The sequence below is a fragment of the Barbus barbus genome, assembly GCF_936440315.1.
Source record: "Barbus barbus genome assembly, chromosome: 20".
NCBI lineage: Eukaryota > Metazoa > Chordata > Actinopteri > Cypriniformes > Cyprinidae > Barbus > Barbus barbus.
Genome location: NC_136748.1, coordinates 14560361 through 14584838, shown reverse-complemented (window position 1 = coordinate 14584838; position 24478 = coordinate 14560361). Strand labels below are relative to the sequence as shown.

At 36.0% G+C, this 24478-nt stretch overlaps 1 protein-coding gene across 1 annotated transcript in view; it reads right to left on the bottom strand.

The window, feature by feature from the left end:
• The window catches only part of LOC306886337 (tyrosine-protein kinase receptor-like), a gene marked incomplete at its 3' end in the record, with an annotated part of 64102 nt that overhangs the window by 29489 nt on the left and 10135 nt on the right, over window positions 1–24478 (bottom strand). The window contains exons 2-6 of the mRNA XM_079443377.1: window positions 14252–14332; window positions 10560–10709; window positions 10204–10429; window positions 6624–6763; window positions 6253–6393 (exon numbers count right to left, since the gene is read on the bottom strand). Of these exons, the coding sequence (XP_079299503.1) occupies window positions 6253–6393; window positions 6624–6763; window positions 10204–10429; window positions 10560–10709; window positions 14252–14332 (738 nt within the window). The remainder of the gene's footprint in view (window positions 1–6252; window positions 6394–6623; window positions 6764–10203; window positions 10430–10559; window positions 10710–14251; window positions 14333–24478) is intronic.

The window sequence follows — 24478 nt, the reverse complement described above, 5'->3', positions numbered from 1 at the left end:
GTGGCTGTGTTTGGGATTAATTTTGTTGTATGGTGTCTAAAAGGCAAGTCTCTTAATTAACTTATTGTTTATTGAACTGTTGTTCAAAAAAAAAAATCTATACGTAATTATGCTGATTTTTGGAGAAAAACGACACTCTTCGTGTAATATTGATTTACTATATGAAATTATATAAATATACGTTTTCTGCCCCTATATCTTCAATTTTGTGATAATTTTAAATGCATTTTAACAGACTGTCACGAAAGAACACACTTTAAATGCATGCACACTAGTGTAATCTAGACTTCACAGCACTCTGTAGGAGTGTTTTGTTTGTTTTTGGCTAAATACTGATAATGTCAAATCGCACATTGTTAAAACAACAATTACGATATTATCACAGACGATATACACTCACCTAAAGGATTATTAGGAACACCATACTAATACTGTGTTTGACCCCCTTTCGCCTTCAGAACTGCCTTAATTCTATGTGACATTGATTCAACAAGGTGCTGAAAGCATTCTTTAGAAATGTTGGCCCATATTGATAGGATAGCATCTTGCAGTTGATGGAGATTTGTGGGATGCACATACAGGGCACGAAGCTCCCATTCCACCACATCCCAAAGATGCTCTATTGGGTTGAGATCTGGTGACTGTGGGGGCCATTTTAGTACAGTGAACTCATTGTCATGTTCAAGAAACCAATTTGAAATGATTCGAGCTTTGTGACATGGTGCATTATCCTGCTGGAAGTAGCCATCAGAGGATGGGTACATGGTGGTCATAAAGGGATGGACATGATCAGAAACAATGCTCAGGTAGGCCGTGGCATTTAAACGATGCCCAATTGGCACTAAGGGGCCTAAAGTGTGCCAAGAAAACATCCCCCACACCATTACACCACCACCACCAGCCTGCACAGTGGTAACAAGGCATGATGGATCCATGTTCTCATTCTGTTTACGCCAAATTCTGACTCTACCATCTGAATGTCTCAACAGAAATCGAGACTCATCAGACCAGACAACATTTTTCCAGTCTTCAACCGTCCAATTTTGGTGAGCTCGTGCAAATTGTAGTCTCTTTTTCCTATTTGTAGTGGAGATGAGTGGTACCCGGTGGGGTCTTCTGCTGTTGTAGCCCATCCGCCTCAAGGTTGTGCGTGTTGTGGCTTCACAAATGCTTTGCTGCATACCTCGGTTGTAACGAGTGCTTATTTCAGTCAAAGTTGCTCTTCTATTCAGCTTGAATCAGTCGGCCCATTCTCCTCTGACCTCTAGCATCAACGAGGCATTTCCGCCCACAGGACTGCCGCATACTGGATGTTTTTCCCTTTTCACACCATTCTTTGTAAACCCTAGAAATGGTTGTGCGTGAAAATCCCAGTAACTGAGCAGATTGTGAAATACTCAGACCGGCCCGTCTGGCACCAACAACCATGCCACGCTCAAAATTGCTTAAATCACCTTTCTTTCCCATTCTGACATTCAGTTTGGAGTTCAGGAGATTGTCTTGACCAGGACCACAGCCCTAAATGCACTGAAGCAACTGCCATGTGATTGGTTAATTAGATAATTGCATTAATGAGAAATTGAACAGGTGTTCCTAATAATCCTTTAGGTGAGTGTATAATCGCACACCCTGCACCACTGTCTTTTTGGCTAATTTGTGCAAAACCTTTTGCTAAACTGCCAAAGCTTAATTTTAACCACCAATGCAATGATGCAAGTATTTATCTTACCTCTACATGCTTGCGAAGGGGTGATGTCGAGATTTTATAAGCTTTGGTCTCCCTTGACAAACACAGCTTACGCCGGTTTCACACTGCAAGCGTAAGCAGGGCGTACGCAGCGCGCAAGCAGGACGGAAGCAGAGCAGAAGCAGCGCGTATCCATTTTGCATTCACACCGGCAGCGTTTGCAGCGCGCACCTGAACCGCGGATTTTGTACAGATTTCTCAATAATGGGTAATAAGTTAGCTTTGTTTTATTTCTATTTAAAATACATTACAGATGGAAAACTGTATTTATTTTTTTAATAAATTACGAAATATAAGTTTGTTTTCAACTTTCTTTTATGCTTTGTTTGCGTGTAGTGAGAATTGTTGACAGAAGGAAGGCAATCGCGCTATATATGTTGTTAAGAAGACTACGAAAAAGGATGAGACGCAGACTTTGGGTACACTCTATACAGTTTACACACAATGTAAGATGAAGGAAGAATAGCCTACCTTCCTCCTCAACTTGAAACATTTAATTGTATACGTATGTATCTCATATTTCTTATACATGTGTGATTATTGTGTGAAAAGTATCCATTTTTAAATAAATGTTTTTATTTCATCAGTGTTGTTTCTTTACTGATTGTAATACTTCAAAAACTGTAGGCTACTGATTGGATTTGCATGGCTGAGGCCAACACAATGCTTTATCCTGAACATTACATTGTAGTATTGACAGTGCTTTTGAGGTTGTCATTAACCTTGCACAGTAATTGCTTTTACATATTTTACATGTGTAGAATAATTTAAATGCTAATATTTTGATATATGAATTATGGTATAAATTACCTATTTCATTACAAAAAAAAAAACACTACTAAGAAAATCATTTGTAGTTTTTATCTATCTTATAAACAGAAAATTTACATACATTACCCATCAAAAACATATAGAAAATCCAAAAAATGTCTGTAATAAGTAACCTTAAACTTCTTAATAGACACGTTTTTTAATGATCAATTTATCGAGAATTAAGTCTGAAATAGACATACAGTATAGTCTACAGCTTAGATGTATGTAGCATGTGTGACCTTATTCTGTCTATTGTATTTAGTTAATTAGCTATTAATTTGTTCGTACGTGGGCATGCTAAAAATTGAAAACAAAAAAGTAAGAAAGGTTATTACTTTCTGCACCGAGTGCTGATGCAACATCCTCCCATGTTTGTTCCCTTCGCCTGCAAGTCTTTATATAGTAAATTATGAGGATCATAAATAACTGTATGCTTCTCAACCTCCACGATTAGACGAGTGTCGTCCATGATTGTCTTCTTTGCATTAGCACTAGTACCGTCATCATGATGTCAACATGACACCTGTTCTTACGGCAACTTACTATATAGTTATAACACATATAATATAATTAATACAATTAACCAGTGACTTAAGATGAAATAACAGTATAAATTATTTAAACTAATTTTAGTGATTAGAGCAAAAACTTTATTTTATTTAGTTTTTTTGTAATATATAGTATTATTGTTTTTTTTTACTGAAGTTTATACTCTATTTACAACATAGTAGATGTCATTAATTTACATTCTGGGGAAAAATTTCACTTTTTCGTGTGTATTTTGTCCATAATCAATACTTTGTCACTTTAATTGAGCGTAAGCGGCGCAGCAAAAATAGACTCGGCGCCGAAACGATCGCGGCACTGCCGCTCCTGCTCTGCTCTATGGCGTTCCGATCGGCTCTTTAATATGACTTTGCTACATGCACTCGTCTCAATGAACGTGACGTCTGCGTCTGCCGAACGTCTCGTCTGCCACATCACTCGTTCGTGTGCCGAACGTGACGTCTGCGTCTGCCGAACGTGACGTCTGCGTCTGCCATAGTCTGCTGCAAGGGCGGTTTCCAGCACATTCCACTCACTCATTCTTTATAATTTTTTCCCACTGATCTTCAGTTGTATTTAATTAAGTGATTTTACCTGTATAGCTTTTATTCCAAATAGTAATGAATGAGATGGAGATATGTTTGCAGCCGACACTGATTTAGAAAATACTAGTTTATTAATAAAAACAATTAAAATGCCTCGTTATTTTTTCAGACACATTTATTATCATTAGCCTATAAACCACCTATAAATCAGCTCTCTGTATGGTTCCAGAGATGGCTCTTCTCATTCAGCACTGCGGGAAAATAATTTGGCCTTAGAAATCCAGTAAAATAAAAAAATAAAAATCCATATTAATTTGTGAATATTTTAAATGTTTAATAAAGGGGCAAAACGTCATAAACAAAAGTCAAATAATAGTTTACAAACTATTTAAAAAAAGTTTACAGTCGTTTTTTTTTTCTTCACCACAGATGACTTATATATAAAAAATAGTAGCCTATTTTTCAATTCTATTCTTCTATTTAAAGGATCTACAGAAAACGCGATCGAGTTGTCTGTTTTCTAGTCTACCAAAGTGCTGTAGCCTAGGCCTTTTAAAACTATATAAAAAAACACAATAACAACCCCAACAATAAGCTATAAAAATGCAATAGCCTATATCAAGTTTGTTTCTTCATATTTCTATCTTTGTGGGGGCATTTGGCCCTCAAAATGTGGGTTAAACAACACACACACAATATCCTATATATAAATCACAGACGCAGACATCACGTTATAAGACAGACGCAAGTGTCACGTTCATTGAGACGAGTGCATGTTGCAAAGTCATATTAAAGAACCGATCGCAACCGCTGGCACACTGCACTGAGCCATGTTGAGTAGAGTGTTAAATACGTGTTAGAGAAAAAAATAATTAATAACTTCACTGCCACACGTGAATGACGCGTGAGGTCTGACTCGACACTTCACTGCCACGCGTGATTTACGTGACGTCTGCGTGACGTCTGCGTCACGTCTGCGTCTTAAAATGAATGGAATAAATAGCAGAAAAAAAAAAAATAAGACGTTGAGTGAGACGTTCATTGAGACGAGTGCATGTAGCAAAGTCATATTAAAGAGCCGATCGGAACGCCATACTGCTCCTGCTACGCGCTGCCGCGCCGCTCCTGCATGCTGTGTGAACGCTCTCATCCGTTAACATGGGCGCCGAAAAAAATACGCGCTGCTTACGCCCTGCTTACGCTTGCAGTGTGAAACCGGCGTTAGACTGAATAATAGAGCATAAATATGGCCAGGGATTCACTTCATTTCCTTCGAGTTCAATTTCAGCCGAATACGACGGGGTTTTGTTTTCAGCTGGGTCTGCATCATTAACGCCTGTCTGTCCATCTGCATCTTTCTTGTGATTTTAGCACTAGTTTGTTCTCCTGCCCGTTATTTACTGCAGTAGTTTCAAGGGAGCGATTTTTTTTTTTAAATGCGTTTTAAAATGTAGTGAAGTACAATACTTAAAACAAAATGTACCTAAGTAAAAGTAAAATTACATATTTGAAAAATTACTTTAAAAAGTAGAAGTACACAAAAAAGCTACTCAATTACAGGGGGTGGTGATGGCGCAGTGGATAAGGCACATGCCTTTGGTGTGAGAGACCCGGGTTCGAATCCACTGTGAGACACCAATGTGTCCCTGAGCAAGACACTTAACCCCTAGTTGCTCCAGAGGCGTGCGACCTCTGACATATATAGCAATTGTAAGTCGCTTTGGATAAAAGCGTCAGCTAAATGAATAAATGTAAATTACAGTAACGCGAGTAAATGTAATTCGATACTTTCCACCTCTGACAGAATGTTTATGAAATGTATGTAGCAGATAAATCTTTAATACATTTTAATAGACTGCCTGTAAATATGGATTTCTTCTATGAGTCTTTGTTCTCACCTTTTTATCTAATTGGATTATACTTTAAGTGCTGTGTGCCAAATATTACCATCTACAAAGTTCTTTGTACACAGACAATAATTATATATCATCTAAGCATAGCATAAATGTTAATGGAGATTAAATAAATCAATAAATATGCAAATTGTTTTCCTAGAGGAAAGCAAACGCTCGTGCATTTCAGGCGTTTTATGCAGCTCTTTACTCTTTTGACAGAGCAGGTTTGCTAATCCAACACCTCCAGTGAAAGGATTAGAAATTTATCATGGCCTTAAGATTTAATACAGCTAATGTGAGTGACACACAGCCAGCCAGTTACTCAGCGGCACCCTCTTATATCGCCCTGTCACACTGCTGTTCATACTTTAATTGAACACTCTCAACGAAATGCAAATTGGCAAGAATGATCTTGCAAATCTTACAGATATATAGCTTAAAGGCCACCTTTCAAAGAAATGTTTCGATTATCATAAACTGAATTAATGGGTTGGTGAGATGCAGCCTGTTCTCTACATTTAAAATAGAGATGTCTTTTTTAAAGACTAAAGAGCTCCACACAAACTTAATGGTCTGATGTGCGCAACAGCCATTGCATTAAACTTTGAAAAGGGATCAGATTTTGTGTGTGGAGCTCACGATTATTGATAGACTGGTAAACAAAACATAAGCATATAAAATATTACAAATCTTTAATTTTACTCACTGCATATTAAGCCCTCATCTTCCCCTTGTGGACAGTCAGTATGAAAATCACACACTCTTCGCTTCTCAATGCAGCCTCCAGAATGACAGTGAAGTGATGAGTATTTCTCACAGTCTGAACCCAAATCCAAATAATCATCACCTGTAGAAAACCCACAGAAAACCATAAAGATTCTGTTCAAAAGTGCCACATAAGGATAGAAGAATAATATTTAATGCATTCATTTAAATAATTTAATGTAAAATATTAAAATAGGCAAATTAAACCGTTTCCATTTCATAGTGGAAAAGTTGAAATGCTCTACAGATGCAAGTAATACATACAACACATTTGAGTTAGATAACATTTGAGAATAATTAATAAGCTGTTACCCATGACACAATCCTTCAACTCAAGTGAATCAAATGCCAGAAATCCAACTTCATGGCTGCTGCAGGAAGAGTATTGCACTGTCACGTGGAAAGGCTCATCTAACTGGTCAATCACAGCCTCTAGCACCTCCCACCGTGGCCTGGGACACACAAAAATAAATGCTTTTAACAGTCATTTCAATTTTAGATCAACCCAAAGGATGCAAAACAAAATGCACAATATTTAGATATAATATTTAGAGGACAGAATCAACCACATGTTTTATAGAAAAGTAAGGCTATGATCAGAAGCATATATTATAATATAGCATATACTTTATTCCATGTTTCACCTTCATAACACTGTGCTAACATTTTTCCAGAACGTTTGTATAATCAAAAAAAAAAAAATAAAATAAAAATTCATAAGACATTAAAGCTGCAGTCTGTAAGTTTTCCCTCTTTGTCGACATCTCTGTTTGAAAATCCTGGAATTGCAGTTACTTGAGGAATTATCTTGCTTGCGTGGGGTTGTGCTCCGACACGGCTCCAGCGCGGATGAATCTAATATTTTGAGGTAGTTGTGTGGCAGTCAGTCACCGCACCGGTGTGGATATTCACTGTACTTCAGAATCACAGATTCTTGCCTACGTCTTGGAATATATGACCCAAATAAGAATTTTCACCGTATATAGTTATCTGAACAAGTAAGTAACAAGTCTGCCACGTTTGTTCTGACCAACTGAGGAAAAAAGCATTACAATAAATTGCGCTACCAATGGTGATTAAATCTAACAATGGTTAGCTCATATCACACCAAACCGTGCAAATCATTATAATTGTATTTTTATATTTTATTCTCAAATTATTAATGTTAACAACATCAGCATTGCGTGACTATGGGTAGTGTGTATTAATGTGTAGATTTAAATTTCTGTACAGTCTAATCTATTTGTCATGCCATTTGAATTTCATATTAAGAAATTCTTTTAACCCAAAAAGCAAAATGCTCTCTTCAAACTGGTTTTCTTTAAAATCTTGTGTAATCCCAGGCTATCTGTAATCAGAAGCATTTAAAACTGGAATATCATTTAATTTCATTCACATGTGTTTCATAAACACATAATCCTTTCTGAATTACAATCAATTAAGAAATCAAATTATCAATCAAATTAGAAAACATTATTATAAGCTAACCGACGTTGTGAATCGGGCTAAAATAAGGCGATAGTTTTGAACACTGGCTGGTTATGTACATGCTCAAATATTGATTTCGGATCATTTTTAACCAAAAAAAGTTACGGACTGCAGCTATATAAAAGGGACCTCTTTGAACATTTATGGATCTTTTGGAAATTAGGTTTGGAATATTAGGTTCTTAGAATAGTGTAATCTGGGTTAGAGATACATAACCTAACATTAAACCTTTTCAACAAGTGTGTCTAAAATTCCTGAGTTTAATTATTACAATGTATTTTTATTCTGTTCTTGCCACTTAGAGTATGTGAACCTCAGTTCAACTCAGAAATGTGTGAATATCGAGCTAAATAACTACGAGAGAGAAGCTAGCTTTGTGGAACTCACATTACAATACATGGCATTAAAAAATTCATACATGAATGTCTCAGATACATGCGAGAGTGCTTCATTAAATGTACGGGAGCTTAAGTACAGTGGAAAGCTAATGCATTCTGTACTAAATATAGATCTCTGAGTTGGATGGTATGCCTTATTTGCATAATAAACCACACTCCATGGCGTAACCTCTATTAGGCTCAGATCCATATAGCCAAATGCAGAAAGTAAAAGTAAAATTGCTACGTCATGATTGTGCAGGCTCGTTCCAAATTGCATTGTATCACCATCTATTCCTAGCTCTCTGTCAGAACCAATTACGCCAAAAGAAACATCAGGTCCTACTTTTAGAAACTAAATGCTTTCATCCATCTTCTGCGTGATGTGCCCAGCATAAGAAAATCAATGCCAACTACATCTCCATAACAAAAGTCTTTTGGTTGGGATTAATTTCTTGTGGGTACAGAATGCTGCTTTATACTATTCTGTGTGAAAGTAAAGTGCATATGTCATTGCTCTTTTATTTACTTTCAAAATTGGCACTGAAAATGTTGGTTCAAAAAATGTTTATGATCTGTCAATCAGATCAGTCATGACATCACCATTATATTTAGATATTGCTGTATGATATATATATACCCCGCAAAAAAAAAAAGAAGCATCCATTTTCAAGATTCTGAATTTTAAAGATAATTTTGTAAAATCCAAATAAACTTTACAGATGAAAAAGGTTTAAATAATATTTATGTAAATAAACTATAAACAATTGTCACACATGCATCTATGGAACAGTCCTCGACACAGGTTTAAAGGTGGTTGGCAAATAAGGTCACATTTATAACAACTTTGAAAATATATAAATTTGGGCTCAGACGGTTTTTTTTATTTTTTTTTTTATTGTATTCAAAAAAAAAAAAAAAAAAAAAAAAAAAAAAAAAGTCGTGACGTATTGTCAAGTATGGTGACCCATACTCGAAATTGGTGCTCTGCGTTTAACCCATCCAAGTGCACACACACAGCAGTGAGTAGTGAACAAATGCACACACACACACACACACACACACCGTGAACACACACCCGGAGCAGTGGGCAGCCATGCTGCAGCGCCCGGGGAGCAGTTGGGGGTTCGGTGTCTTGCTCAAGGGCACCTCAGTCGTGGTATTGAGGGTGGAGAGAGCGCTGGACATTCCCTCCCCCACCTACAATCCCTGCCGGCCGGGGGCTCGAACTCGCAACCTTTGGATTACAAGTCCGACTCTCTAACCATTAGGCCACGACTTCCCCAGCAAGGAAAGGATGCATTAAATCAGGGCTGTCCAAACTCGGTCCTGGAGGGCCGGTGTCCTTCAGAGTTTAGCTCCAACTTGCCTCAACACACCTGCATGGAAGCTTCTAGTATGCCTAGTAAGAGCTTGATTAGCTGCTTCAGGTGTTTAATTAGGGTTGGAGCTAAACTCTGCAGGACACCGGCCCTCCAGGACCGAGTTTGGACAGCCCTGCATTAAATCGATTAAAAGTGAAGTATAAAGACTTTCATATCATTACTAAAAAATATCTATTTTAAATAAACATGGTTCTTTTTAACTTTCTCTACTCATCATATAATTAATCAAAGAAAAAAATATAATGGTATATAAAGCAGCACAACTGTTTTCACTTTGTTGAAAATAAGAGATTTTTTTTTTTTTGAGCACCAAATCAAGACATTGGAGTGATTTATGACGGATTAATGTGACACTAAAGATTGGATCAATGGCTGCTGAAAATTCAGCTTTGCCATCACAGAAATAAATTATATCTGAAAATATATTCAAATAAAAATAGTTATTTTAAATTGTAATAATATTTCACAATATTACTGTTTTTACTGCATTTTGATTAAATAAATGCAGCCTTGATGAGAAGATGAACAAAATTTGGTGACAACTGTAACTATCGTGACTTTCCATTTCTTTAATTTTCGAATTGCTTCAAGTTTGAGGCAATTCAATGAATTTATAGTTGAAGAACTGAAGCTCAATCTCACCTGCCAGTTCCTTGTTCTTTGACTGTAAGGGCTATTGGTTTGATGACGGAGTAGTCGGTGTGTTTCACAAAAGCGGATATGTTTCCTGTATGTGGTTCCGGTTGGAAGCGAGCGAGACGAAGACGACACAGTGGCCCACTGCTGAGCACTACAGGACTGGTTAGGTGGAAACTACATCTGCCAGCAGCGAAATGAGTCGAGGTGGGCTTTAGTAACAGAAAATGACCTGTTGAAGGACAGAAAACTCTTAGTGTACTGCCAGTGATTATTATACAGACAATTGGTTAATTGAAAAAATTATCAATCAGCTATTGTTTGAATTGAGTGTCATAATATAATTAAGTTATTATCAATACCTTCCGATTTTCCAGTGGAATAATCATTGATTGGCTGGACTCCCCATCTATTGGATCTGTGTTGCTGTGGTGATGTGACATACCAGTCCCCTCCAGTGCTGTGATTGGATAACGTCCACGAACATGGAGATTCAAAATCACAGAAGAAAACTGCGGAATGATGAGGTAACACAATATTAGGAGGTTAAAGGGATTCAAACTGCAGTGGCAAAATAATGACTTAAACTTTAAATGCAGGACCAGCTGTAAAATACATACTAATCAAAATAGAGAAAAGGTAAATATATATATATATATATCTCATCAACTCACAGGCATAACTGTCTTAAATAAAAACTGAATCAGACTATATGGAAAAATAAAACATTTTACTACAAGTGTTGTATAGTGATGGACATCCTATATACAGTATATTTCATTTGCCAAAAGGCTAGAGGGAAAATAATTGTTACAGCACCAGAGCTAGGTAGTAAATGATTACATGTAATCTGTATTATTACCAAAATTAACCACTTGTAATTTTAAATATTTAAAATACTTGTAATCAGATTACAGTTACATTTTTATGGATTACATTATTGCATATTATTTACACAATAGCACAATTTTTTTTTGTCATCTGATCCTCTTTTACCTAATATATCTTTATTTGAAATGCACCTGAATTTGTTTTATAAATATTTTAATAATGAAGTATCACATTTGCATGGTCATGGTTCTTTGACATTGTTTATGGTCACATAAACGTGCACGTAAACAAATAAAATATTAAATTTTTCAGTAAGTGGTTTGATTCACTTTAAAATTATTTGTTGTAATTTAACATTTTTTATGAATTCATTAATTATTTAACTTTTAATGAAACTCCCCTTACGAAAAAGAAGTTTATTCAAGTGTGCTATTAGTATACTTCTAAATAACTAAATATAGGAAAGTATACTTTTAGTCTACTTTTTATGTACTTCTCATAAATGGGCTTTATATACTTCTCAGAAATATACTTAAATTACATTTAAGTATACTTGACTTATACTTAAAGTCTAAATATATTTGAGCTATACATGTGCTCCTAGAATCCATGTTTTCATTGTTATAAGGTAGGGGGCGCTAGTACACATCTTCTGTACAGAACCCCCCCCCAAAAAAACACAAGTGAAGACGAAAAGAAACCAAAACAACATTTGCTTCCACATGTTACAGTCTATGGTTAAAACAGCATCAAAACGGTGTAACTTTATGGAATAAAATGTCACCAATGAAGAGGCAATAATGACTGTCAAGCTTTGGGGTGTTGATCGACTCCATCTACGTTTTGATTACCATTCTGAATCCAATTCATAGTTTTTTTTTTCAGCTTAATGTTGTTTAATTCTTCATTGTTTTTATTTATGAAACTTAACCACATTCAAGTGTTTAAAAACAGAATGCATGAAACTTAAATAAAATGTTTTTGTTTACAAGCAGATAATCTGTTCTTGCTTTTGATGTTTTGTATGTTCAGATATTCATATAACAAAATATATACAAATTGATACCTAAATGGGGACATAGAAGTATACTTAAAGTATGATGTAAAGTTCACTTACGAGTATACTTGCAGTATAAAACTGCTAAACTAGTAGTGTAATGCGACTATACTTCAAAGTGTACTAAAAATGCTACTACAAGTATTTAATTTGTAATCTATCAGTATAGTTCACTTTTAGTATAGTTGCAGTACAAGCTAAAAACATTGATGTAAACTAGTTATGTACTCAAAGTTTACTACTGTTATACTTAAATGTATACATTTATATACTAGAAAGTGGGCCAATTTAGTCCCAAGGAGTATTGAAATAGTACACTTAGAAATATACTACTAGTACACTGATATTTGTATACTTACTACATAAAGTATACTTAAAAATATACTTGAACTTTACTTAATAAAATAAACTTGAAGTATACTACTTTTCCTTAACAAACCCAGTTTGGGAAACCTTGAAGTATTATAATGTTTAATGCACTTCATGTTGTTAACAATAAATGGAATATATTTTCTTACTCTTTGTATTTTTATTAGGGCCGGGACTTTAACGCGTTAATTTAGATTAATTCATTACACAAAAATAACGCGTTAAATTTTTTTAACGCATTTTAATCGCACTTATTTTTGCACCGCGGAACGTTTTTTACTGGATGAGTTTCGGCGGACCGATTATACTGGAGCACCAACTAGCGTTCAGACAAAAACAAACCACAGTGAACATGGACAAAGAAGCTGATGAGACCGCTTTGGTTGGCCCTGTGGATGGGAAATTTAAAAATCCATATGAAAAAACTTACTTCTCACTGTTCTCAGGTCAAATATTTATATGCGACTAAAATGCGATTAATTTCGATTAATTAATTACAAAGCCTCTAATTAATTAGATTATTTTTTTTAATCGAGTCCCGGCCCTAATTTTTATATCAATATCGTACAAGATTATCCGATTTAAATCAATGTGAAAAATGAAGTAGGTCAAAAGTAATCTAAAAGTAATCTAAAATAGTATTTTTATATTATATAAAATGTGTAATGTAATGGATTACGTTACTAACTACAATTTTTGTAATGTATTTTGTCAATCTGGAATCAGTAACAGATTACAATTATTGTTAGTAATCTACCCAGCTCTGTTAGCTACACTGTGCTCTTATAAAGCATGTATTTCACAAAAACACAGGAAATAATTCAGAAATCCTTCTAACATGCTGATTTAGCACTGATTTGGTCATTTTTTTATTACAGTTTTTTTCAATCGCTAACAAGCATTGTTCAATGCTGAATACAGTTTCAAAGCTGATCACACATTCAGCGATACAGAAGTCTATGTGGACCAAACTGTTAATCATTTTTCATTGCTTTCAGACAAATGTGGCTTCAGTATTGAACAATGCTTGTTAGCAATTGAAAAAAACTGTAATATTTTTGTGGAAACTGACATTTTTTTCAGGATTCTTTGATGAATTCAAAGTTCAAACAAACAGCATTTATTCGATTTTTTCTCGGTAACATTATAAATATCTTTACTGTCGCTTTACACCAATTCATTACATCCTTGCTGAATAATATATATACGTATACAATGAATTCCCTAAAACTGCCCTTTCAAATATTATCTGTCAGTAATTAAAATGGGAAAGAAAAAGCAACCTTGTTTGTAAACAGATTCAGGAAGAAATTGGGTTCAGTGGTAGGACCACACTGGAACGGCCTCAAGAGAAAGTAATTAAACTGTTTTTTACTCCTTGTTCCTCTAAAGTACGTCCAACAATGCAAAACTTTATAATAAAATAATAAATAAGGACAAGGGTATGTCAGTTTGGACAAGAGAGGAAATATATTGAGGGCTTTCTGTTTGTCATCAGGCATTCCAGTGGAAAAACACAGATAAGTTGTCTTTGGAATCATGTTAGGCTATTGATGAAGAAAGACCGCAACGAGGGAAGCCACAAAGCCCATCTGACATTCAACCGAAAAATCCCAAAGGGAAGTGCCCTGGGTGGAATACTTAACCAGATCAATGTTTCTTCTCTGCTCAATGTGGTGACTGAAATGACAAACTCCATTTAGGAAAAAATACTGTGAAACAAAAAGGAAGAAAACAACTGCAAAACAACTGCTGAAGGAAAACGGAACAAATAAATAATCGGTGATTTACACTCACTGTCTTCAACAGGACTGGAATCGAGAGGATGCAATGGATCTTCTACTGATCTTTCCAACAGAGCACAACTGCTCCTGACAACTGAGGAAAGACAAGAAGAATAAAGGTCAAACACACCATCAAAGAAGGTCCTTGTTCTTTTATGACATGATTTAATAAATACTAGGACCAGTCAGTTTTAAGTACAGCCTTCAGATAAAAGAACCAACATCTTTGACTGAAGATAATTGACTTTTGGTTTGATTATCTCTATGCTAGTAGTATCCCCAAAAAAAAAAACAGGAAGCTTAATGACATTTTATGATCTGCATAGTGGTTTTGCCCACAGGAAACATTATACGCAGTTCTTGTGTTTTATCAATGAAGCATTTATTTAGAACAGCTGGATACAGTGCTGAGTGTTCTAACAATGAGCAGACATTACATTTATCAACTAACATTCATCATCAGCACTCACGGCTATACTCATGTGTAAAATAAATTCATTCATTAAAACGTGAAATTAAAGATTTAACAAGACACATTAATATTTGATGTTTTTCATGTTTATTCTTATAAATTATAAACAGTTTCTTGTTTTGCATAGGACATAGTTGAAACAACATCTAACTTCACTCTTTAGTCTCTAAAGTTTGCCTCTCTAAAACAACAGGGCTGTTTCTTTTCAGATAAGCACTGGATTGTGACTGACTAAGGCAGGCCACATTTCAAGTTATGTAATTTATTATAACAGCGCTTTAAAAGAAATATAATAAAATGTCAACTTTTGTTCTTGCAGACAGTGGCACATTCCAGGAAAAAAAGAAGAAGTCATTTTCCATATACAGGCATGAAGATGGTCAGCATTTTGTTTTAGGCATTTTACCACAAGCCATGTTTTTATTTTAAGATCTAGAGAGGTTGCCATAGCAAAGCAAAGCAAAAGAAAGAAAAGGGAAACTCAGTCCGTTCCGTTAATAAAACATTTGATGAAAGTTCATTATCACAGCATTGGCTTACAGTGTGCCAAAATCAGCTCTTTAATGAATATGCTTTGCCAATTATGACCCACACTTACACAATCACTGGTGTTCACTTATTCCAGTCATGTCCCGACCTAAACCAGATCTGTTTGATGGGGTTTAAAATGAACTCCTCCTTCTACTGAAATATTCCCTTGATTTCAATGGTGTCAACTGTGTTAAGTTAAAAAGAAGCTTCTGACAGAATGCTAATGAAGATGGGAGGCCATGAAGCAGGATTTACTAAAACCATATCAGTGACTTTGATGTTTAAATAAAGGTTATTAGACGAACCAAATACTGTACAATCATCATTTCTGTGACATGTATGATATTAAATAGCAGATAAGTTTGTCATATCAGATAAATATGCCAATCTTTCTGGAAATATATTTTGAACAGCTGAAGTTTGGTAGCAAGCCCTGATAAATAGAAAAACTGTAAACAAGACATACTTGCAGAGCAAGTGAAAAATATTTCTAAAACCAATAAAATGGCAAATAATTCATACAAAAACAAATTCCTTGGCCAATCAATGGTCATGGTACATTCTGCACAAGAGCAAAACACTTACAAAAAAAGTGCCATTCTAAATCAAACTGATGACGTTATAACTGATGACATGAGTGACACAATGGCTTCCTTTTCATCTGAAAGTTTCAAGCATGGAAAAACAGCCTGGGAAAATACTTAAAAAGAATCAATAAGGCAAATTTTAGCAACAAAGGCGACTACAAGTGTGTGTGTGTGTGTGTGTAAGGACTCAAAAGGTCAAGATTCACAAATGCTCAATCACAGCCATATAGCCAATGGGGAATTTGTCATGTGATAAAATCATGTGATTTACTGCTAAATATACAAACAGACTGCAGCTGCCAAAAGGATCATTATGGGCAAGTTAGCTAAATTTCAAGCCTAATAAGATTAACTGCAAATGAACATCCTATTTCCAGTAAATGACACAAAAAGGGTCTATATTCACCAGACAAATTAGTCACACTATCAGAAATTAACCAAATATAAGTACAGACTACGTATTCAAAGAAATGCCCAAATACTTTAAACTTAACTTATGATTAGTCAACAAATATTGACTAATAAAAGACTGACTGCAGTGCAAGCTGCAGTTTGGCTGTATAAGTGCAAAGGTTTCTATTAGTACAGAAAAAAAAAGTTCTAGGCTGCCACTGTATAACGAGTAGTTTAGATGAAGCAATAGTTGCCAGATTTGTCAAGTTCTGCCATGTCAGTGACACTGAATCTTTGAAAGATATTACAGTGTTTAGTTTAAACGCAACTGTCAAGCACAACTGTATTTACTTCAGTGAATATTAAAGTGGGTTTATTTTTGTAAACAAACTTTAAAGTTTTCACTACAAAAAAAGTATTGGACATTTCTACCATTGGCTAGACCTACTTTACTGAACATGCAATAGTGGGGCATGTTACACAGTATACAAGTTGCCACAATATAACCTTAGTATAGATGTTTCACCAATATTCAAACAGTAAAACAATTATGAAAAGAAATTCATTAAAGAGCAAAAAAAAAAAAAAAAAGATAGCTTTAAATCAGACAGAGAGGCCGAGACACAAGAGGTTGACGGTCGACAGTAGCTGAACGTTAGACCGTCAATGAATTTCTGTTAGCAGTTTTCACTGTGTTCTGCACCGTCGGTACTAGTTGGACCCCGGCGGCAGCTTTTTGGCTGATTGAGCATGTTGAATTGAAACAGATCACTCTGATTGACTGTTCAGCTCAGCGAACCAGCGCATGACAAAAAAGTGAAAGTGATGAAAGTGAGCAAATGAAGTCAAGGAGGACACAGAAGGATGTTCTAACTTTACATCATCTAAACTAAGCATTCTAATATGAGCATATTTTCATAACGACAGTTGCTTATTACAGTTATTTCGTCTCAGCTCTTCTACACTGAATGTACATGCTAGTTGGCCACAGGCTGTAGTCGTTGAAGTGTGTTCAAGTGATACTTTTTAATCCAGACATATGCAAAACGAGGCAATAACACAGTCGACTTTGTCGCTGCCAGTTCTTTTGTGACGGTATGATTTATTAAATACAAAACTCTTAAAATAAAGGTGCTTAAAAAGGTTTTTTCACAGCGATGCCATCGAAGAACCATTTGTGGTTCCACAAAGAACCATTCAGTCAAAGGTTCTTTAAAGAACCATCTCTTTCTTACTTTTTTTTTAATCTGAAGAACCTTCTTTGTCAAAAAAGAACCTTTTGTGAAACAGAAAGGTTCTTCAGATGTTATTATTAAAGGTTCTTTATGGAACCATTTAGACAAAAAAGGTTCTTCTATGGGGCTGTTTACATCTGGTCACTTCATGCGTTTTTTCTGATCGGATAGCTATCCGATCGTGAAAAGACCAGGTGTAAATGCCCTCCGAAACGCTTTCGAGACGGATTTAAATCCGATCACTCAAACCACTTCAGGAGGTGGTCTGGGCCGCATTCCTGACGAAACTGGACAAATGTAAATGCATCTGGTTGTTGAAATCACATATGCTAATTTTACTCCTCCCAAAATATTAAAATAATAAAAGTGTTAGAGCATTTTATAGGCATTATCAACTTCATTAAAAATAGTGACGACGAAATTCCGCATTCCTGACGAAACTGGACAAGTGTAAATGCATGCTTTCATTGACGTGAACTCCGTTAAATTTGCATATAGCGCGGGAATTGAAGAACGGATTTATATCCATTTTGCGAAGACATATTTATGTGGCCCAGTGTAAATGGAAACATTTTAACAAATCAGATAGATATCCGATCAGAGAAAACGCATGAAGTGACCAGGTGTAAACAGGCCCTATGGCGGTGGTTTTCAATCCTGGTCATTGGGACCCACTGCTCTGCACATTTGGTATGTCTCCCTTATTTAACACATCTGATTCAGATCATCTGGGTCCCGAGGACCAGAATTGAAAACCACTATTCTATGGCATCGTGAAACACCTTTATTTTTAAGAGTGAATGTGGACCAGACATATGCCGATATGCCTGTACTATCTTGATAGACAAAAGTCTGGCTCTGTGAGATGAATTTCCATCCAGTTTGTTGATTTATTGAAGTATTAATATGAAATAAATATGAAATAAAGTTCTATGAGGAGCCAATAAACCATGAACAGTAAACCATGCTGGTTTTTCAGTGAAGGTTAAAACTAAGAAATCATGAGCCATTACATGGAAATCCCCAGATGAAGGAATCTCTCATGTGTAATATACATTTCTAATGGCTCAAGATTTTAGTTGTAACCTCAAGTTAACCTGCTTTTATCTAGGGGGTTCGTACTTCAGCAGGAGCAACTTAATTGCACTTATTTCGCTCTGCCAAGAGAGCACTCTGTGTTTGATTTGCAGGTGTGACAGTCCTCTGATTCGTATCCAAGTGGTGAAGCATGGCATCTGGCCTACCTGTTCCACCCAGTTTAGGGCAAAAGAGGAATATCTGACAGCTGAGCTTCGTTAAGCGCACACTCTCTGAAGAGTGCTGTCACTCCTCACCACCATGATACACAGCACAGCGTGCAGCTGACTCATCTGCTGATAGTGCTCAAGTCTGTCCAAGCCTTATCCTACTCTTTCTTCCTCTGAGAGGATAATGTTGACTCTTAATACTCTCTATTTCAGCTGAGAGGTGCACAGGCAATCCTCACCACTAATGTCTGATGCTGTGGAGGAGCCATTCAATGTGGGTTTAAAGGGGTCATGCATTTTCAGATCTTGATATTATGTTTCTAAGGTTAGCTTATAAATTAAGAAAACTTTTTGCACCAACAAAGTTCAGATTTTTGTAATAATGATAATTTTTAATCCTTATTTCCACTCTCAAAAACACAACATGTGACGTTTTTTGATGCTTGAGATGCGCTGTAATAGAGCAATATATGTTTGAGCCAGATGCAGAAAATGAACCAACACAACCACAGCAACTGTTTCAGTGAGGTAACTGCTCTCGCTTGTTAAAATCTATTATCTATATATAGTTCTAAATCTATTATTATAACTAGTTGTCAGACTGCTATATTTATTGATATTTAGAAAAAAACAGCAGGCAAATTGAGAATAATGAAGAAAAGAGTCAGTTGTGAAATGAAGAAAACAAAAAAACATTATCATTCAATGGCTTAGGCACGTCACTAAAAATAAACTGATATTTAAAATTTAGAGGGGTGTGCAGTTTTTGGTGCAGAGGTGCAGTTTGTCTACATTCAAGGACATGTTAAAGGATGTGTAGAGAAAAAAAAAAAAACTCAAACCCTTTAAAATCCTGGCATTTCTAAAGGGTGGAAAACAAAAATTCAAATATTAAACCACGGAGTTAGCATTAAATGACAACAATTTTGTAAAATTCACTTTAAATATGTTGTTCGAACATAAATGTGTGTTGGCAGTGTGTTTACACAACCACACTACAATAATAAAAATCTGCCCACTCCTTTTTTTTAATCCCAATAAATCATAAGCAGTGTTTCAGAACAAGCTGTTCGCAGAATCTGTACAATGTGACATCACTTTGCACAGGCCACGCCCATGACTGTTTACAGACACTGTCGTATTACCAGAGACCCCGTCTGAGTGAACAACACACAATCCACTGTTTATCTTCATGCTAGAGCATTTAAAAGCAGCATTCAAGTAAGAAATGTATTCTTATTACAGCAATAGAGGTTACTCATTCCAAAGCAGTGAGCATTTTCTGTTTTTATTCTGTTTGGGTCATGTTATCAGCATAGACAGCAGTATAGGTACTGTAAATTACTGTACGCTGCTGACACTTAATACACTGTCACTTAATATAAACATACAATTTATTTTCCAGCTGTTTACCTTCACAGACATAACCAAATGTGCTTTCAAAATGATATAATAAATGATCTGTTGGGGTATTTTGAGCAGAAACTTCACAGGCACATTGAGCCTTATATTACATCTTGTAAAAATGGGCATAATAGGTGCCCTTTAAGGTAAGAAACTTGCAGAATTTTTTTTTTTATTGTAGAGTATCCTCTGTTGTTAGATTAGCTACATGCTAACATTGGTTTAAGTTGTCATCAATGTAGAGTGTTCCAAATCATCACTTTGGTTTTTGAAAATCTTTTTTGTGTCATCCTAATAAAACTTAGGTATTACATGTATTTTATTTGTATTTGTATTTTAATGCAAATACTGAATATTAATAGCATGTTTAACAGCAGTTAAGAAAAAAACATCTTACAGTCCTTTTCAATACATTCCTAACAACAATATAATGAGCATGTACATGTTTATGAGGAAGTTCATAAACAAAAAGCTTGAATAAGAGACCTATGTAGGCCATTAATTAGTGTCTCAATGCTCACAAGCCACTACTGCAACTCTAAACCAGGCTGTCAGCACATATTTTCACCATAAATGTAGCTTAATTGTAGCACTTAGTGAAGATCACAGAACATGCTTTTGGGTTTGTCTGGGACTTTGAGGCAGTGTAGAAAGATGTGTTGCTATTTAGATGAGTAGAAAAGACAAATTCAACTAATCATGGGAAGACTTTGCTTTGTTTGACACACTAAGAACTATCTGATCGATTTTTGATTTGAAAATCCTAGGCATGGCTGCATTTATTTGACCATTTTTTACAGCACAAAAGTACATTTACATTTAGTTATTTAGCAGACGCTTTTATCCAAAGCGACTTACAAATGAGGACAATGGAAGCAATCAAAATCAACAAAAGGGGAAGTGGTGTGTGGCCAAGTATGGTGACTCATACTTGGAATTTGTGCTCTACATTTAACCCATCCAAGTGTACACTCAGTAGTGAACATACACCCGGAGCAGTGGGCAGCCAATGCTGCGGCGCCCGGGGAGCAGTTGGGGGTTCGGTGCCTTGCTCAAGGGTCTCACCTCAGTCGTGGTATTGAGGGTGGAGAGAGTGTTGGTTGTTCACTCCCCCACCTACAATTACAAGTCCAACTCTCTATCCATTAGGCCACGACTGCCCCCTTCAAAAGAGCAATGATATGCAAGTGCTATAACAAGTCTCAGTTAACTTAATGCAGTACACGTAGCAAAGTATTTTTATTTTTTATTTTTATATACAGGTGCATCTCAAAAAATTTTAATATTGTGAAAAAGTTTTTTTTTTTTTGTAACATTTCAAAAAGTGAAACATTTCAAAAGTTTTTTGTTTTAATTTTGGTGATTAGAGCTTACAGCTCATGAAAGTCAAAAATCCAGTATCTCAAAATATTAGAATATTTCCTAATATCAATCAAAAAAAGGATTTGCAAAACAGAAAAGTTAAAGTTCTTTAAAGTATGTTCATTTATGCACTCAACTCTTGGTCAGGGCATTTCCATGTAATGGCTTCAATCAAGCACAGTAATATCATGGTCAGCAAACCACTTGGAAGTGGTTTTGGCACTGTGGGCTGCTAAAGTCCTGCTGGAAAAGGAAATCAGCATCTCCATAAAGCTTGTCAGCAGATGGAAGCATAAAGTGCTCCAAAATCTCCTGCATTGACTTTGGACTTGATAAAACACAACGGACCAACACCAGCAGACATCACAGCACCCCAAATCATTACTGACTTCAGAAACGTGATTCTGGATTCTGTGCCTCTCCAGTCTTCCTCCAGACTCCAGACCTTGATTTCCAAACGAAATGCAAAATTTACTTTTATCTGAAAAGAGGACTTTGAACCACTGAGCAACAGTCCAGTTCTTTTTCTCCTTAGCCCAAGTAAGATGCTTCTGACGTTGTTTCTGTTTCAGAAGTGGCTTAGTAGCCCTTTTCCTGAAGGCGTCTGAGCGTGGTGACTCTTGATGCACTGACTCAAGCTTCAGTCCACTCTTTGTGAAGCTTTCCCAAGTGTTTGAATCGGCTTTGCTTGACAGTATTCTTAAGCTTGCGGTCATCCCTGTTGCTTGTGCACCTTTTCCTACCCAATTTCTTCCTTCCAGTCAACTTTTCATACAGCACTCTGTGAACAGCCACACCTTTCAGTAATGACCCTCTGTGACTTACCCTCTTTGTGGAGGCTGTCAATGATTGTCTTCTGGACCATTGCCAAGTCAGCAGTCTTCCCCATTATTGTGGTTTCAAAGAACAAGAGATACCCGGAATTAATACTGTAGGGATGGTCATTTATTGAAACTCAAATGTAAATATTCTAATATTTTGAGATACTTTTTTACTTTCATGAGCTGTAAGCTCTAATCATCAAAATTAAAACAAAAAACCTTTACTTTACATGTAATGAATCTAAAATATATGAAAGTTTCACTTTTTGAAACAAGTTACAAGAAAAAAATGAACTTTTTCACAATATTCAAATTTTTTGAGATACACCTGTAATAAATAAAAAGAAAACAGATAGAATAGAAAAAGAATAGAGCAAGCAAGTGTTAGAGGCCTTTTTTTGCTTTTGTTAATTGTATAGTAAATAAATAGAAAACAAATAGAATACAAAAAGATTAGAAAAGCTAGTGTTTTTTTTTTTTTTTTTTAAGAATAGAATTAGAATAGAGAGAGCTAGAGTTAGAGGGTCAACCTTTAATTGTAAAGGTTTGATAGAACTGGCTGGAAGACCTGCCAAGAGATCATTGCAATAGTCCAACCTGGACAGAACAAGAGCTTGAACAATTAGTTGTGAAGCATGTTCCGAAAGAAAGGGCCTGATCTTCTTGATGTTGAATAATTCAAATCTGCAGGACCGGGCAGTTTTAGCAATGTGGTCTGAGAAAGTCAGCTGATCATCAATCATAACTCCAAGGTTTCTGGCTGTTTTTGAAGGAGTTATGGTTGATGTGCCTAACTGGATGGTGAAATTGTGATGAAACGATGGGTTTGCTGGAACCACAAGTAGTTCTGTCAGGATGGAATGAGAGGTAGAGTTGAGTGTCATCAGCATAGCAGTGATATGAAAAGCCATGTTTCTGAATGACAGAACCTAGCGATACCATGTAGACAGAAGAGAAGTGGTCCAAGAACTGAGCCCTGAGGCACCCCAGTAGTTAGATTTTGCGACTTAGATACCTCACCTTTCCAAAATACCTTGAAGGACCTATCTGAGAGGTAAGACTCAACCCACTGAGTGCGGTTCCTGAGATGCCCTTTACCAATAGGGTTGACAGGAGGATCTGGTGGTTAACCGTGTCAAAAGCAGCGGAGAGATCCAGCAAGATAAGTATTGAAGATTTGGAATCTGCTCTTGCAAGTCTTAGGGCTTCAACAAACGAGAGCAAGGCAGTCTCGGTTGAATGTCCACTTCTGAAACCAGACTTGCTGCTATCGAGGAGGTTGTTCTGTGTGAGAAAGGCAGAGACTTGGTTGAACACAGCTCGTTCAAGTGTTTTAGCAATGACAGGAAGAAGGGAAACTGGTCTGTAGTTCTCTAAAAGAGATGGGTTAAGGGTGGGTTTCTTAAGTAGTGGGGTTATACGAGCCTGTCTAAATACTGAGGGAAAAACACCAGTGTGAAGGGATGCGTTAATGATGTTAGTGAGTGCAGGTACAACTGCAGGAGAAATGGCTTGAAGGAGATGAGATGGAATAGGATCAAACAGACAAGGAGTAGGATGATTAGATAGGATGAGTTTGGAGACTTCTGCCTCAGAGAGTGAAGAGAAGGATGTGAACGAGTGTATGTTTGCTGTTAAGATGTGCTTGACAGATTGTGGTGAGGAAAATTGTGCACTGATAGTTTTCATTTTATTAATGAAGAACATGGCAAAGTCGTCAGCTGTTAGAGTTGATGAAGGAGGGGGAGTAATAGTAATAGAAATAAGTAATATTGTGACATATTATTACTATAAAAACATATATAAAATGTAGTTTATTATTATTAATGTATTATTTATGATGGCAATGCTGAATTTTCAGCAGCTATTACTCCAGTCTTCAGTGTCACATGATCCTTCAGAAATCATTCTAATATTCAGATTTTTGCTCAAGAAACATTTATTATTATTATAACTGTTAAAAGCCCAAATGAACTCTACATCCACCTCTGCAAACAATATGAAACATTATAGTCCTGACTTTGTCACAGATTTTGTTTCATTCTGCATCCCTAAAGGAAATTAGATAATAAAGATGTGCATTATGTTCAAACTAAGCCCTACAATGAAGAGCATTTGACTTTTAACAAAAAATATGTACAGCTGTAATAAAGAATGAAGAGTGAGAGTATTCAAGCCCACTTATCTG